Genomic DNA, 17,580 nt, shown 5'->3' on the forward strand with positions numbered 1-17,580 from the left:
AAAAGCAAGGAATGCCAATATCAGACTGGGAAAAAGATCAGTAGAATAAGAAAGACAGTTTATCTGCTAGGATTTCATGTGAAATGTTTACTTATTTTTCTGTCATTCGCCAATTGTGTTTCTGTACAACTGTGTAATCTGTAAGGTGCTTTATAGATCCAGTTCCAACTATTAGTCCATAAAGCCTCAAGTTCACCCTACTCTAATAGCTATCATAAAAAAATTCAATAGTTGAGTCTGAGGAGAGTTAACCCGGGACCATGCTAGAACTACAGCACAGTGGGCATTCCCCTGGACCCAGTAATCACAGGAATTGTATCAATATTCTACAGTGGTCACTTTCCTCTGAAAGAAAACACTTTTTATGTAACACTAATGAGTGTTACCTTAGGGCAAGGCTCCACACTGCCCAGTGCTAATACAGAGAAGGGGTAAGATGATTTCTTTCCATCCTAGTATGTTCTCACTGAATAATTTTTACACTTGTGCACTAGAGCAGGCATTTAAAACTAAACCGAGAACAAGATCTACTGTCAAGACTGAAATGAAAAGGAAGGGGAAGGTATTTTTTCCAAATACCCTACACAGTAGGCAAGAGACAGAAGTCTGATAACAGTTTCTCGAGTGGGCACAGCTACCATCATAAGAGAAAAAAGTTATGGAAACAGATTTGGTCTGGGTTGTAAACAGTGTACTATTTTTGGTGGGCTGTCTCATCACTCTGAAATACCACAAGTCACTGCATTTGAATTGAAAAGCTTTGTAACAACACTTACCACCGAGTGGTGGTTTGTAATCTGGCCCTATGTCCACTGGGCGGCTTCCCTTTCCTGCAGATCCTGAAGCTGAAAAAGTCACATATATGGTAATTCTATAAATACATCTATACACGTACATATACAGACACACGTACACCTACGTTCACATCAACACCCACTCTAGCGCTACAAGGCAGCTCCTTTGGAATTTCTCTCTGAACAATTGTGAGCATTTCTTAATCCTTTTCTCCCCATACATAAAGATACGGCAACTATGTTTCTCCAGGAAGAGAACCACTTCAAAAGAGCTATTAGCTTCCTGTGCTAGTATCCATTTTAAACAATATAACAAAAATTATTTGCAGTAATACACAGGTATATATTGAGGCAAATGGTTTTGCCACACTTGTACACACAGCTAATCATCCTGAAACGGTAGTTATAGAGGTTTCTTTTCCTAATCCCTAATAACAATAAGCGAGGAAGAAAAAGCACAGTAAATATAACATTAAGTCCCTTCCTAACCTTAAAAGCTTGCTTTAAAATTCTCCCCAATTCTTTTCCGTTTGTTTTGCCTTTGCCACAAGTGACAATGAATTATCACGGAAATGTTTTTGGCAAAACCCAGGGAAAACAAATTAATTAGTTTCAAAGCATTATGTTTATAGGCTCGCAAAAGAAGTAAACGTATCTATATGTTAATTATTACAATCTGAGGCACATGGCACAGCCTCTTAGCAGAATCTCCTGGGTGCTAGATGCAAGAGCTGACCTACCCATGGAAACGCCATCCTCCTGCTCCTTTATCAAGCACTTCCCCTCATGTAAATCAGGTCTAACTCAGTAACTTGTTTGCTGCCACAGCAAGAGGCATGAAGTCACAAGTTCACCTCTAATACCAAGATCTCTCCTGAGTTAGCAGAAAGCTTCCAGAAGAAAAGGTGCACAAAACATCTGTTTTTTCATCACTTATGTGTTTTCATTAGAATACACTAGTGCAAAATGACCACAAATGATAAAAACAACACTGTAAAGGGGGGAAACGTAATGCAACATCCAAAGAACAATGTTCCTCTTAATGGAATTTGTTATACTTGACACATTTTTACAGAGGTAGGCACAAAAAGTCAAAACCACAAAAAACAAGTCCCCAGATACAGCAGTTTACGTCTGGAAGAAGGGTTTTCTCAGTTAACAATCCACACTAATCAAGAACTAGTAAGTGTAAAAGTATGTGCCATGAATGGAAATTATTAATCTGAAGTCAAAAGTCTGTAAATTAGTAACTGTGAAATAAAGAAAACTGATAAGAACAGCAAAGGCACCAGCAAGACTACTGAATAAACCCCAAGGAGGACAATAAGAAGGAATGTTACACGTATACAGTGAGGAATTAGATGTAGTCTGTAATAATGGGAAAGGCGTATTGCAGGACAAATCTATAATGAACAAGATATATTGCACCTGCCAGCCCAGAGAGGCCATAGCGTTCAGTTAAACGAGTTTTCTCTTTGAAGTACTGGACTGGTAATTTTGCAGCATCGATGAAATAAATTAAACAGAATTTTAATCAGCTGGTATTTAATATATTTAGATCTGTATGACCATACAACTTGCACCAAAGAGATGTGAAAAAAAGCTGGGTGAATTCTCTGAATCAAACCTGGCACTGAAGGCACAGTGGAGCACCAGAGAAGCTTGGAGGGGGGCAGAGGAGGAGGCAATAAAAATAACTGGCAATATTTTAAAAAGAGAAATAGACAGCCCTATGCATTTTTAATGCAGGAGCTGGATCCTTATAATAGGCAAGATCATGGAAAAACTGTCAGATAGGAGATGGGGGCATACTTCATGCCCATCTTTCTGTTTTACTGAAAACAGGTCTTTTCAAACAAACAATGTCAGACAATAAATTTAGTTCAGAACAGAAACTCAGAAACTATGCAGACATACTATATTTAGACTTCCATAAAACATTTCACTGAGCTTTGTTAAAAATAGCATAATAAAAAAGCAATGTGGCACATATTAACAAGATTAACAACTAATTAACTGATAAGAATAAGAATTATAATTGCAGAATCATTATTCACAAGGGATATTTCTAATGAGGTTCTGCAAAGACCTGAGCTTGGCCAAGTATAATTCAATATCCTTAATAACACTGTGAAAGAAAATTAAAATAATTGCTACTAAAGTTCACAGATGGCATAAAATGATGGAGTAGATAATAAGATACGCAAAGTCACCTGCACGGAGCAGCAGGGATGATGTGTAAATGTGGGTGTAAGACCCTGAGTCAGGGCAGTTTATCATGGGCCTGCACTCACTACCATACCGCCCCTGGACACGTGCATATGTGACAAGAGTGTAAATCACATTTTGATGATAAAAACGCTGGAAGTCAGAGATAGGGAGGAAACAATATTCCAGCTGTGGACATCCCTGGAACAACCACCTGCATGCGACCCTCAGAAAGTGGGCAGCTCAGGGACACCAGGCACTGGCACCGACCACATGGCCTCTGTGCAGCAAGCAGTGTGCACACTGCCAGCCAAGCAAGGGTATCTACAAGGCACGAATGCCAGTTTTCAAAACATGGTGAAATTCAGGTACCTAACTGACTACACGTCACTTCTCAGCGTCTAATTCCAGACAGCAGGGGCCAACAGCACAGCCTGTACGTGCTGGGGAGCTCGCTCCTGAATACAGGAAAAGTGCTGACATGGGGGACAAGGAGACCAGAAGCACTGTGACCAGAGACTTGGTCCCACAGGACTTTGTTCCTTCCAGTCTCGAATAACCTGTTCAGTATTCCTCAAGGACACAATTCTACAATTATAGGACCTTGTCACAGAGCAAGCTCTTCTGCTGTTCAGCTTGTGTTTTCCTTTTCTACATTTAACCTATTGCCGTGATTTCTGATCTCCACGTTCTCTTATAGGAATTCTGAAGCAAAACTCTCTTGGCTTTTATGTAGGCTTTATGAGTTATAAATGTTGTAAATTTATAAATGTTAATCAAATCGTTAGTAGAAGAAAAGATTATTTTAGTATGAGATAATGTTGGATGAGAAGATTTAGTTATCTGCTGAAATTAAGTTAGAAGACTAGAGCAAGGGTAAACAGCAACTTTTAAATAAAACCATTTAATCTTTCCCTATTCCATTCTACCTGCAAGAGAGGACTAACAACAACATGGGGAGCCTCTGCTTCCCCACAGACAAGCCTGACTCTCAGCTAGCATCTCTGTTATTCTAGTCTGAGTAAGAATTTACTTTGTAATTGCCTAGTAAAGCATATTTAAGAAATTACTTCCAAATAACAGGTTGAAAAGCAAGTTAAAAAAAAAAAAAAGATAATTCTCAACCCCTTTAGGATCTATTTAATTGTACGTCTAAGCTGCTTGCCAATGTCCTTTTAAACATCATCCCTTTAGACTAATTCTTCCCCTTTTTATTAGGCTTGCAGCTTATTTGGAAGCAAGCAAAAATAGCCCTGGGACATTCCCCATATAATGCAATGTAGTAAACTCAAAGCTACCATTTTTCAAGCAAGTATTTGAAAGCCTTAAGGATTTTAGTAGCTAATGCTGTGCTCTTCAGGAGAGTCTGGAGTCTAAATGAGCTGACAAACAGAATCTCTCTTGCAAAAAAGCTTTCTAGAGCAGATATACTTTCCCTTATTATAAAAATAATTATAGACATAGAGCTTGCAAAACAGCACTTGTGCTAATTAGATAACTGTCTGATCTTCCTCCATATACTGAGATCTTGCATCAATGGTCAGAGGCTGGCTGGAATATCACTTAATCCAAATTCATTTTGACAGAATGATTCACCTCTGACACAACCCACTCGTCCCTTCATGTGACATCTGACTACAGAGATCACTTTATATTCCGAACACCCAAACCACAAATAGAGCTTCCAGTTATTCCACTATTAAAAGCACAACAGGAACTTGCTCATTTATATTTAGAGCAGCAGATACTTGTTTCATTTAGGAAATGCAACAGCACATGGAAAGGAGAAAAAACAACACATGGAAAGGATCGAGTGAAAGAGAAAGCATGGCTCTTCATTTACCTTGATCATTAGGCATTTTATCTGAGGATTCAGCTAGTGGGACAAGCACAGGGAAGGAAAAAACAAGAGAAAGATCATAAGGCTTGAAGGAATGAGAGACAGAATTTCAAGTTTCCCATAGCATAAACAGACTGGCTAGAGTAAAGCTTTCAATTTTAACCATGAATACTCGCATGGAAAAAGCACCGTTAGATTCATAACTTTTTATTCTTCACCTCTCCTTAAAGTACTTTTTTTTCCAAGGTATTATGTTTGTACTATTTCACTAGGTAGCCCTCAGCAAGCACTTCGTGATTAAAGAGCCCACTGTGTCACACTAGTTCCCGTTACATCAACCAAGCCAGCAGCGAGCAGTATTTCACTGGCTACCAGCTCCAGATCCTGCTGCCTTGGACCATTTTATCATGAGCAGACATGACACACAAGACCTAGAATCCTAAAGCAACTGGAAAGTAGTTTTCTAAAACACACATGTGGGACACGGATCCTCAGCATTAATAACTAGATGTCCTAAGGGCCCACCACTAATTTTGAAATAACACAAATAAGCAAACAGTTGAGCAAAATCTGCATATGTATTAACCATGTGCAAGAGCAATCAGAGGGAAAATTTTATTCTAATCCAACTTCATCATCTCCCTGTCTTTTCCAGTTTAAATATAAAATTCATGCTACTTGGTGCCTTATTCCTATAGGGATGGCATTCAGAAAACAAGGAAGCTATTTAGCTGTGTGATACTTTACCTTTTGGGGTTCTGAACTGAACTGCCTCAGACATAGGCCCCATGCCCTTGGAGTTGCGGGCCTGAATTTTGAAATAATATGGTGTATCGAGGGTCAATTCTTGTATCTGATGGGTCAGTCTGTTTCCCACAACGGGTTCAATAACCCAGTCGTGTATTTCAGCATTCACATCCGTACTGTAGTAAATGATGTACCCTATTCAAAGGAAAGAAACAAAAGAACTTTATACATAAAAGAACAGGATAGTCATAAGATCTAACAGCAAGAGTTCTATCGGCTTTTAATGATATTTGCACAGCTAAATGATTATGGGTTTTTGAAAGTGTATTCTTACATTTTCAAAGACTAGGAATGTATTCATGTATTCGACAGCCTTCCCATCTAAAATTTTAAGCTATTCAAAAGTATGTTGAGAGAAAAAATCTATTTAAAGTATCAAAATTATTTTTCATTACTGTTCATTAAGTATGGATGAATTCCTCGCTTCCACCTCTTTATCTGTTCATGGACCAAGTAATGTAAAATAACATGAACCTACTCTTATAAATACATCCTCGAAGTATTAATGTTTAGGGAAAATTGCTAACCTTGAAACAACAAAATATTCTCATGTACAGCAAAAGAACTTGTGTTTATGAGTTCATATTAAATCTAATTGGTTTATTACTTTTTCAGTTTATTAACAAGGAAACAATCTGGAGAGAACCGAAGCTATCTTGCAGGTCCTAGGAAAGCAGTACAGGAGGAGTATGTGATCTGGTGTTAAATATACTGCACATTCAAAGCAATACGAAGTAAAAGCATTGTGATTTCTGTCCCAGAGAACATAGAGCCCCTGGCATTAATTTGCCCAAATACAGGGCTAGGTCAGAGGCCTCATGCACAAATTGCTACTGCCCTTGTCCCACTGCCCACCTGTCTGTGGGGTTCATTAGGAAGAGGGAGGCAGGTTCTCTGGAGCAGCTTTCAGTTCTTTAGAACAACAAAAAATCTTGCTGGTACTTCGCATTCACATAATTCCCAGCAGCCAGTATGGCATGGAGGATGATGCCTGGAACACCATTTGGAGGTCTGGTAGGTTTAATTTCTGCCCTTGGTGGCACATTAACCTCTGTGGGCTGAATTTAATAATTTGCTACTTGTACAGGTCACAAAGCAACCTATCTGTAACTTGTCTAGGAAGAGACAACACATGCACACAGCGACAGCTGAAAGCATTATATACAGCATAGTGGCACCAGATAACTGAGTTTCCTCATGACTGTACTAATTAGTCAGCAATTATTATGATGCAAAAGCATCTGGAATCCAGATTAGCACATTTCAGAATTTCACATCCATCTTAGCCACATCAAATGAAAATAGGAACTGCAAAGACAAGTAAGTATTCCACAGACATGCTATCCAGAGCACGGAATTACTTCATTGCACAGCATTTCTGCTATTACTGCACAGAATGAATTGTGCAGGGTTAATCAGTAATTAATTACTCAAGTCTCTGCTTTTCTCGCTGGCAGTGGCTCTGTCCAGCAGAGGGCACTCAGCTGCCACATCCCCAAAAATCCCTGCCTGGCTCCTTTGGCAAACGCAATCTGATCTTTGGCGTAGCCCTATCGACACATAATATTTTAGAATTTAGCTCTTATGCAAATACTAATGAATACCGTGTGTTTCCATCCAACACCTATGAAAAAAATGCAAGGTTCTCCTTCCCAGTATAGACATTGCAAAGAGATTTGTTACCTGGAAAGTGTGTATGCTAATTTTGCTAATTGCACTGTGTAAGTGAATGCTGATCTTTTTGTATTATCGCCTTCCCTCCCTGATATACCCACATGATGTAAGGTGACAGGCTTATCTTTTTAAGAACACATATACGCTGGGGTTATTTGTGCCCTGTGTTTCACACCTGTCAATGACCCTCATTGACCGTTAACAACCAAGTCCTTTAACCTGCAGTAAAGATAAAGGCTCATGCTCTTCCAGGCAAGCTTTCCTTCCCATATGGAAGAAACATTTTGTTGATGATAAAGGAACGCAGAACTGGCTTTACAGGGACAAATGAAAACAGAGAAAGGTCCAAACAGCTATCTGTATGCACAGACAGAAATGGCTCAGGCATTTTGGCGCAGTGCGAGCTGCTGCTCTGTAGGAGTTGCATCCCCACAGCTGCACCTGGAGCACACAGAAGAGCAGTGTGCCGGTGTGTTTGCACAACCCTCCCACACTGTTGTTTTAGCACTGACACCAGGAAGACAGTGAGTGGCCCAGCATCTTACATCCACAGCCACATCTTACAGCCACAGCATCTTACCTGCAGGCTCTGGGCTGCAAGCTCAGTGCCACTTTGCTTTTTAGGGGTCTTTCTTACATTAATACTTAAATTACTGTAATTAAATACTTAAGAATACTTATAACAGTAAGAAAGTGTATTGCTTTTATTAAAGGCAGTCTCCAATATTCTGCCTTTTCAAAGGAATCAGACTCATTTTTGTATCCTGTCTAGAACATGGGCTGCAGCACTGAGTACTGTATAATCAGACTCTTGCCTTGGTGACAGGTTTCAAAGGTTTGATTCTTGTACCACAGTTAATTCTGATAACAAAAGCAAAATCATACAGTGCAAACTGTATGCTGATAAAATCTGCTTTAAGATTAAAGCCTGGGGGGGAAGAAAAGAAAACTGAAGTGTATTATTTCAGAAAGCCTTTAGAAATGGGAATCCAAACAAACAGAACACTTACAGAAAGGAAACAGTAATTATTGTTTTCTGTAAATGATTTACCCTACATGAAAGTGATGCAGTTACCAAGTCAAATAACAGTTTGCTCCTAATGATTATGTCAGGGGATTAATAAACAGGCTTTAAGTCTGTTCTGCGCCACAGCAACGGCAGGAAGATGACAAAGAGCACCGGGACAGAGACTTCTAAATAAAATACTGACAGGCCGGATGCATTAACAGATGTATTTCAGGAGGCTTGCTATTAGAATAGCACAAACTGATGAGGCCAAAAATTATTGAGATATTTAAACTTTCAATTATATTTGTGGTTAGACTCCCATTTCATACTGCAGTTACAGTTTATATCTTGATATATATTTTACTGGGTACAGAAGTAAATAATTAATCCAAGCTACTAAAAAGATCGGCAAAGAAGATATAGAACCTGTGGATAGCTCCAGGCTAAATATGGAACACGTTCACATAGTTATGTAGATTACATTCTGCTGTTAACAAGCTATCTTGTATCTGCCTTTGTAGCTCACGCAAACTGCACCTGTAATTTTGCCATTGGCTTCGGACGGAGGCTGCCAGTTAACAATTATTGTCCGAGGTTTTCCCTCTTTGCTCACCACAGTCACATCTTTGGGAGGAGAAGTAGGAACTGCAAAGAAATGAGAAACAGGTTATCAGAAACAGTTTGCCCAATTTCACTGGATGTAAGTAATCTCAGCACCTTCACTTTTTATTAGAAGAAAGGCACGTGCAACAATAAAAACCCTGAACATTCACAGTCTTCAGATAAATCCACTATACCAGTGCAGTGGTCTTACTGATTTACTCCATTAAACTGGCAAATGCCATCTGGTGCGCAGTATTTCCTTTTCATGGCAAGTTACCTGATTCTAAAGCCTTTCTGTCACCAGATGCTGTGATTCATGATTGAGCTCATCTATCTTCAAAATCACATCGTCTTCAGAGAACTCTAGTAGTTGGGGTTAGTGACTTCTAACATGAATTTGTTTGCTCATCAGAAAAACTGCATGAACTTGTGGAATAAACACATTTTATAGACACAGGCCTATGAAATATCTCCATATTTTCAGGTTTATAGTGGGACCAAGACCCAGCAATGCAAATTTGCCACTCAAATCTGAATCAGCAAAGTAAATCCACCAGAGGTTTAGAAGTGTAGCCAGTAATTCTCAACTTACTTTACTGAACATTTATTTGTGATTTGCAAGGAAACCTGCACCACAAAAGCATGTCCAATCCAGAAATACTGGCAGAACACACCTGTCCAACCTTGCTCCTTGAGTTACCAGAGAGCAAAACTGGGAGTGGGAGAGAGGGAGAGCTTTCTGTTCCCATCAGCCCCTCCTGCCTAAAACTCAGGAAATGGCACAAACCACTCCAGCGAAAGACTGAAACCTGAGACCTTTCTCCCTGCACACTCAAATATCCAGCTGGGGCTTGGATTAATGGCTTTCAAATGCACAGAGCCCATGTCTCCAAAGGTGCATTAACCAGCTACAGTTTGGAATGCCACATTATGAAAAACATGAAAACTTTTAATTAGGTAACTTTTAGCAAAGTATATTTACCTTGGATATTTAATACTGTAATAGTAACATTTAGCGCTTACACAGTGCTTTCCATGTTTAAAGAGCTTTATGTATACTACTTATTAGAAATTAATTTGCACATCCTCTGAGGTGGCTACCTATTATCCCAATGCAGAATAATAGGTGAAAACCAGTGATGGCAAAAGAGATTCAAAAGTTCCTGTAATCATTATCCTAGATACTTAAAAGCATGCTCCACAGAAATGATGTAAAGCACTACTCAAGGCCCTAGAGTTAGCTTCAAAGAAAAAATAAACCTCAGGACTAGCCCTCAAGAGATTAGTAATGCAGAGAACAACACTGAAACCAGTTATCCTGTATTTTTCTTCAGTCTTAGTTGAGGAGCAAGTCCTGTACAACGCTGCAAGTCATGAGTATTCAAAAATAATGAGTCACACACTCAGGAATTTGGCGAGTAATATAAATCACAAGATCCGTTATGAGAAAATATATTTAGCTTTTGCTTTTTTTTTTAGTTTGCCTCTTAGTTCCCAAGCTTTTAGGTCACATTTACAAATATTCCTTACAAGCACCCCAACTAGAAATGCACACTATTTAAATTGAAGAAATGTAACTGCCTCTATCTCACCCTTGCTCCTGCACTTTGAGTTTCAAATTCTCTTCAAAGAACTTTATCTGTGCAACTTTTACAATCCCTGCACAGAGTTATGGATGAGAACAGTGTGTGTACTAAATACAGTTCGAACACTGGATGTGCCTAGCAATCAGAAGGGGAAGCGAGCCTCCATGCAGACCTGGGCTAGTTCCACAGCTCTGACATTCTGTTTTTGGGGGAGTGCATTCTGACAAAGCCACGTATCTCTGGGCAAACACATCACTCTCACCAAAAACGAAGACAATGTTCTCAACAGCAACTGATGCTCACTAAGGGTTATGGGACTTCAGAATAAGTTAGGAGCTTTCTGATTTCATCTTTTTCTTAATCCTTCTTTAGAATACTTGGATGACCTGACCAATTCTTTACATACTTGACTTTCTGCTGTACTTTAATCTAGTCTGAGAACTGCAGGGTAATTTTAATAGGCTCTTTTTTGTCCCTACTCTTCAAATAAACAGAAACACCAGCATAATGAACAGTAAATTCAACTACGCAAAGATCATTTCACACTGTGGGATGATGGGGGCTAATGAGGGACAGGTCAGGAGAGGTTCTGGAGCTCCCAGATATTCACAGGGCCCCAAGTTCCTCCCAGTGGCTACAAACCCTCTCCTGCTCTCTACTTGGAGAGTGCATCACTTCCACAGCTCTGGGAAGTGCAATGCCTATTCACGTTGAAGAATGATTTAGGGTTGATTTGGATGTCTTAATTTTTATTGGGATTTTGGTTTTGATTCATTTGTCTCATGCACTTCCTCACTGTAATAATAATCATCATCATGATACTGAATTTAAATTATTACTTGCTAAATTATTTTGTTTGTATGCTTCTTTATTCTCTCCTGCCTGTGAACTGTGGTACATTATTCATTACTTCTCTGTAATTTGATGTAAATTCTTTTGCATGCAATCATCCCTTTGAATTTTGGAGTATGTTTTTCTTTTTTAATCAGAATTTCTGACCAAACTAGAAAGAACCCCCCAGCAAGTACTCCTCAGCATAATCATTTTAAACACATGCTTTCCCTCCTCCAGGATTCTGGCATACAAGACTTTATTGATCTCATCACAGATGTTAACCCTTCCAGAAAGGCACAGATGATTACCTAATTCAAAAGTTGTTCCATGTGCTGTCATACTCCAAGTACTTGATCTTCGACCTTTAGTCACCATCACAGAGAATTCATACAAGGTATTTGGTTTTAACCCAGTCACTAAATAGCTCAAAGTGGTTGCATTTGCAGTCTGAAAGAAAAACAAAGTGTCAGTAACTTCTGAACTGAGAACCATCCATCACCAGCTCTCAGACACCTGTCTCAGGTAATATAACCACAGTCATCAATTCTCTAACGTTTTTGCTCTGTCATGCAATTCATTAATCAACTATTAAGGTGCCACTGTTTTATCCTGAGCTAGAAATTCCTTCTGCAAAGAGCAAAAACATTTAATATCAATTATAGATTAAAAAAAAAGAAACAACAATATGAGGTCCAGGGCACACTTATGCAGCAGGCTGAATCACTGACTACTTGGCAGGGGGTTAATTTACAGCATTTCATTAACTGATCTAACTAGGAAAAGCAATGAAGCACAGCTAACAATAGAAGTCCTTCATGAAATCCACATCTTCCTTCCAAATTCCTGTTAACATTTTCAGTGAATTTTTAACATACTTAAAAATAAATAAATAAATAAAAATCAAGTGAAGGTACAGGTGCTGAGAGACTCAAAGATGCCAAAGCTTTATTAACACTTAGGTTTTATCAGAAAGGATTGTTATCTAGGACCAAACACTGAACCACACATGGTTTGTACTGTGATTTGTAACTCAGCCATTTACCTAGTGTTTTTGACCTTTAAATCAAACTATCTGATGGTTGTTATACGTGACCTAAACATAAATAGCATGTACTTGAGGCGTATGGAAAAAATAAAGAGGTTTCTGTATCTATCTGTATTCCTTACCTAGACCTACACAAATCTAAATGTAGAATTCAAAAACTAGTTGTTTCCAAATATGGCAGGGTCATACAACACCTGTATTATAACAGGTTTTATGACTATTGCCTTCAGAAAATAACTGTTTTCAGTGATTTCTTTTTCAAGGAAAAGACCACTTATAAATGTATATTCCTTGGAGACTCGACAAATAATATGGCCAAATTCTGCAGAGAAATCCCTTATTTCTCAAGCATACAGTGACACATTTTTGCTACACCAGGTGAAAGTTCAAAAAGCTGTCAGCCAAGTGATACTTAAATTTGTACAGAGTACTTTGCTTGTTCACAGAGGAGCATTTTGCCAGTTAAGACATCATAGGATTCGACAGACCATAAAGACATCATAAAACCAATCAAAATCAAATCTTCCATTACCTTTAAACCTTAACTTGTACAGAAGTTCAGTGTAGTTTCAAAGTAAATGTGATTGCGGCTGAATGGTTCAAATATTTAAGTGTAGAGTAGAACGGTTCCCGTATTTGTTCAGTAGCAAAGCTTGACTGAACACAACCTCCCTAGTACAAATATATGAAGCCATGAGCTCAGAAGAGCTTTTCATCAGCTCTTGGGAGTGCCAAGCAACATCTTCTCCAGGCTCTTTGCAGTGCAGCTCAGGGACATGAGGAAAACAGTGATGTTACAGTAGAAACGGCAAAAACCTCTGGCCTACACAATAATGTAATGTCAAGTCCAACAGAGAAGTCTTTTCCTAATGTCTTGCATTACAAGCTGGACTTACCCCTGCAAAGTGCACCCATTTCTTCCTCTCCACAACTTCTGGAAAACCCTAACACCATTTAAGCACTCAATTCTGTTTACAACACTTTTTAGCTCCTAGCTTCAGCCATACATGGCAGTTGGAACCCTTTTTAAAGGTTAAAGTTATATTTTCATCTATGACTTTGAAGCTTGGTATCTTTTAGTTTCAGTACACATCTTTCTGAATGTAAATGACACATGAAAGGCCAAACTGGAGTGCAAGACTTCTCTGCTTCCTTCTCTATTTTTATGCCATTTACTGTTTTTAAGATCACAACATACCGCATTATACTAAACCCTGCTCACCTACTAGAAATAAACATCATAAATATTACCTTGTAAAATATATTTTCTTTTTATATAGTCCCATAAGATCTAAGTTAAGATTTAATATTTTAGCTTATGCTTGAGAGCACAGCTGATATAAATCACAGGAAGCCTGCGCATAGGACAACCCCTTGCCACCAACAAAGATTCTTTGAGAAATGCTCTCTGATCCACATTAGTGAAGCTACACGGTTCAAAGCACAGTGGAGTATTTCAGTTTCAGGAACTATATTACATCTGTTCCTGTGTTTATATGCTCTGCATGGACACAACCCCTATACAAACTTAAGAAAATAAGGCTCCTTGAGGTTTGTAACTTGCATTTGAAGCATGCTCCCTCTTCTTGATTAAGTATTTTGTGAATGTAAGCATAGAAAGTGGAAAATTACGAAACAAACTATATCAACATCCCATCTATTGAAGGGAGTGGTGGAAGAAACAACACCAGGTTGAACAGATGTAGCTCTGGATACCAGAGAACTGTCCTGAAGATAAGATTGCTGTGTGCGAGGCTGTGTAATGAAGAAGCTTTGATGCAACTCCGCAAACAGCCTCAAAAGGTGCAATAGGTAGCAAAGCTTCTAGAGAGATGGCCATGATGAGCAACACACTAGTCCGTAACCAAAGACCTGACTAAAATACAGCAGCTTATTCAACAACACTGCTGAAAAGAGGTTTTGCCTGCCTTAAAATTGCCATTTGTTTTTGTTCAACTGAGCAGGACAGATTTTATCAGTGAAACAAAGAAAGAAAAGCCGGAAGCAAGTTCTCCAGACATCATGGTTTAAAAATGATGATTTAGGGCAAATGTTTCATACTCAGGTCCTCTGAGGCAAATGCTTTTTTAAATGAGTAATTTTGAACTATATTCCATCATTACATATTATTTTTGGTTCAGAGTAAAACTTCTTGACCACTGGCTGCCAGCATTGAGAACAGTGGGAGTATTTCATTTACCACAGAGTGTTTTTTTTAAGCTCTTAACTAATGAAACTGCAGTATTATATAAATCACTCCCGAGACATCCTCTGCACATGACTCAGGAATGTGGATTCATAAATAACTTGCCTTTAGAGGAGGAACACACATACATACATCTTTTCATTTCAATCAAAAAAAATATCTGGTTTGTAACAAGATTGCTCTCTAAGAGCATAAAGGGAGCTCCACTAGCTGGATATTTTAACAACCATTTCCTCCGAGTCTCATTTCAAATGTGAAATTTGCAGTCAGCATTTTTCAGGTCTCCAAACAGCTCTGGAAATTAAAAAATGCAACCAACCGACTCAAAAGACCCAAACTGAAAAATCCAACCCCAAATTAGATCTCCAAATCAAGGCAGGCAACAATATCATAAAGTTATCGTTATGTATTTTGTGCCCATCAGTTCCCAAAGGGAAATTTCACTATCAACTTGGTATGAACATAAAGGGTTGTAAAAACGAAAATAAAGACTTAAAATTATCAGAGTAAATATTTCCCAGTGCATGATTCACCACACAAATTCAGAGTCCTCTGCTAAGTGGAGAGAAGCCATGAGTAACACATACCTTATTAATGCATTATTGGCTCCTCTAAGGTAAGCCCACGTGTCGCAAAAAGCCATCATGTCAAGGTGAAGAACGAAGTAGGAAACTGTCACTGTGTCCACAGCTCCCCAGCAGAAAGTCATTCTGGAAGTGCCTTCCTTGCCCAAGTCAACTCTTCCATTCGCTCACACGCAACACCCCATCTCAACCTCTCACACATATACCAGATACCACAAACACCTACTTCCACCAAACCCAGAAGAACTTTTGAAGCAATGATTTAACTAAGTACTACTGATGTGTGAACACAAATAAAACTGGATACACATCTATACTGCTTTCTAAGCACTTCTCGTGACTCTCAGCTTTTGCTTAACCGTAATTTGAACATGAAACTTGTCATTAGAATATCCCAGCTGTGCTAGCATCGTTGGAACTCCAATACCTTGTACTTTGTATTTGCAGGAATATTGGTTTTCCAGCGAACTGTGTAGTAGCGAGCATCAGTGATCTTCTGGTTCTTTGGCAGAGAGTTGTCTGCCCAAGTGATCCTTATGGTGTCATGACTCAGAATGGAAGCCTGAACTCCCACCGGTGGCATCATGGGAGACGGATCTGGCACTGGAGTGTATGGAGCATTAATAACAAACAAATCAACTTCGGAAGTGTCTAGGGAATTGATGGGTAAAAAGTCGTGTATTATAATTAAAAAGGGAGAAGGTGGCATTTTAATGTAAACAAAAACAAAAAAGGGGAAATGCAGGGTAATACAATGAAATGAAGGTGAGAAATGGAGAAAAAGAGAGAAAAGCCAGAGTTAATAGGTGACATAAGACTGGCTAATACAATTACTGTTGCATTGTGTTCCCGTAAGACAATGACGACATATCCATGCTAGTTTGCCACCTAGCCATTAGCATTGAGTGCATGCAATCATGGCCTAAGAATACCAGACATCCAATAGTTTTAATTTTGACTTTGTTTGCCTCAGAACATCCACTGATTCCTCCTCCAGAAAACACTGAGGAAGAAAAAGAGTGGGACTTCTGGATGGGTAAATACCACTTCATAAAAGTAACTCCCATCATCTTTTAAAGAATGCTCATGGCAGGAAAATCCCCATGTATCATGCAAATTTGCAGTAACTGAAAAAATGGAATTCCGATGTGCCCTATAAAATCTATCAGAATTCTTACTTTTCAGCAGATTAAAACAAACAGAAGTGTTAAACATTTGTACAAAATAACTAAATAATGTCAACAGTCTAGCAGGGAGCACAGTGAGCCATACACTAGTAGTAGCTCACTTGCAAACAAATTTCTCTTTGTATTAATGTGTTACAAGACGAAAAACAATTAAGCCAAGAACTTGTTTAATATAAGTAATGGCAGACTGAGACTTAGACAAAGAAAGTGAAGGCATCATATTCCAAAAAGCTCAGTGTAAAGATAAAAAAACCCCTACACTTGTCCCTAAAAACAAAACAAGAACAACACCTTTAGAATTGTACCCATACAATTTTTGCTAATGTAATGGTAACTTTTAAAATAAGAACATCTGTAAGTTGTTAAAAGATAAATTTTGTAATTTAGAAATAAAATCAAATTTAGGCAGTTAAATAAATGGACGAACCATGCAAGACAATCATTGACACGGTAAGGCCAATCAGTTAAAGAAATTGAGAGTACTTGATAACACTGAAAAACCACATGTTTACATGAAATATAATCACATTTTCTGCTGCCGTGCAGAAGGCATGTTACTGATTTTCAGCAATGCACAACTTCAAAGCAGCCCCTTGCCTTTACCTGAATGAGGCCTGGTCACCGCGCTCTCATAGAGAGGAATTCCTTCACCAACGTTGTTGAACGCTTTCAGAGTTATAACATAGTGGGAGCTCGGGTCTAAAGGAAAAAATACAGTAGTATATTTTCAGTGCAACCTGTTTGTGAATCCTGTGGTGTTCCCCCCCCCCCCCCCATGTTTTCTCTGCTTTGTCCAGTATTTTGTTTTTTAAGTAAATATATATGAAATAAGAAGAATAAGTTTGCAATGGAAATCTTTCCAGAGATCTTCTTTTACTGTACAACAGCTCTCATACAGCAAAAGTCTGTAGTCCGAGCACATCCACCTTAAGTACAGTCAAGCTAGTAATGAGAAAAAACATTTTAAAATGCCCATTTTAGGTTGCTCTACTAAATATTATCTAATACTCCAATTTTAGGGAATTTCCCAACAGTTCCCAATAGTAACATTTATTTTGCTATCAGGATATCTTACCTACCACAGGCAATTCTGTGGAGGGTCTATCCTGTATTTTAAAGTAGATGCCACAGTAACTTGATGACATTTTAGTTTATTTTTCTGCCTGAAGCAAACTGCTTTGCAGCTCCAGAAGGAGAATAAGG

General features: G+C 38.6%; 1 protein-coding gene across 10 annotated transcripts in view; it reads right to left on the reverse strand.

The window, feature by feature from the left end:
* NEO1 (neogenin 1) overlaps positions 1-17,580 on the reverse strand; it is a 187,278-nt gene that overhangs the window by 15,293 nt on the left and 154,405 nt on the right. For 5 of the 10 annotated variants that reach the window (XM_027465579.3, XM_027465578.3, XM_027465575.3 and 2 more), the window contains exons 16-22: positions 16,981-17,076; positions 15,618-15,841; positions 11,664-11,802; positions 8,870-8,977; positions 5,590-5,784; positions 4,846-4,878; positions 777-845 (exon numbers count right to left, since the gene is read on the reverse strand). In XM_027465579.3, coding sequence (XP_027321380.2) covers positions 777-845; positions 4,846-4,878; positions 5,590-5,784; positions 8,870-8,977; positions 11,664-11,802; positions 15,618-15,841; positions 16,981-17,076 — 864 coding nt within the window. The remainder of the gene's footprint in view (positions 1-776; positions 846-4,845; positions 4,879-5,589; positions 5,785-8,869; positions 8,978-11,663; positions 11,803-15,617; positions 15,842-16,980; positions 17,077-17,580) is intronic. The other 5 variants (XM_072043398.1, XM_072043397.1, XM_027465577.3 and 2 more) reach the window with 3 other exon arrangements.

This window comes from Anas platyrhynchos, chromosome 11, assembly GCF_047663525.1.
Source record: "Anas platyrhynchos isolate ZD024472 breed Pekin duck chromosome 11, IASCAAS_PekinDuck_T2T, whole genome shotgun sequence".
NCBI classification, from domain to species: Eukaryota; Metazoa; Chordata; class Aves; order Anseriformes; family Anatidae; genus Anas; species Anas platyrhynchos.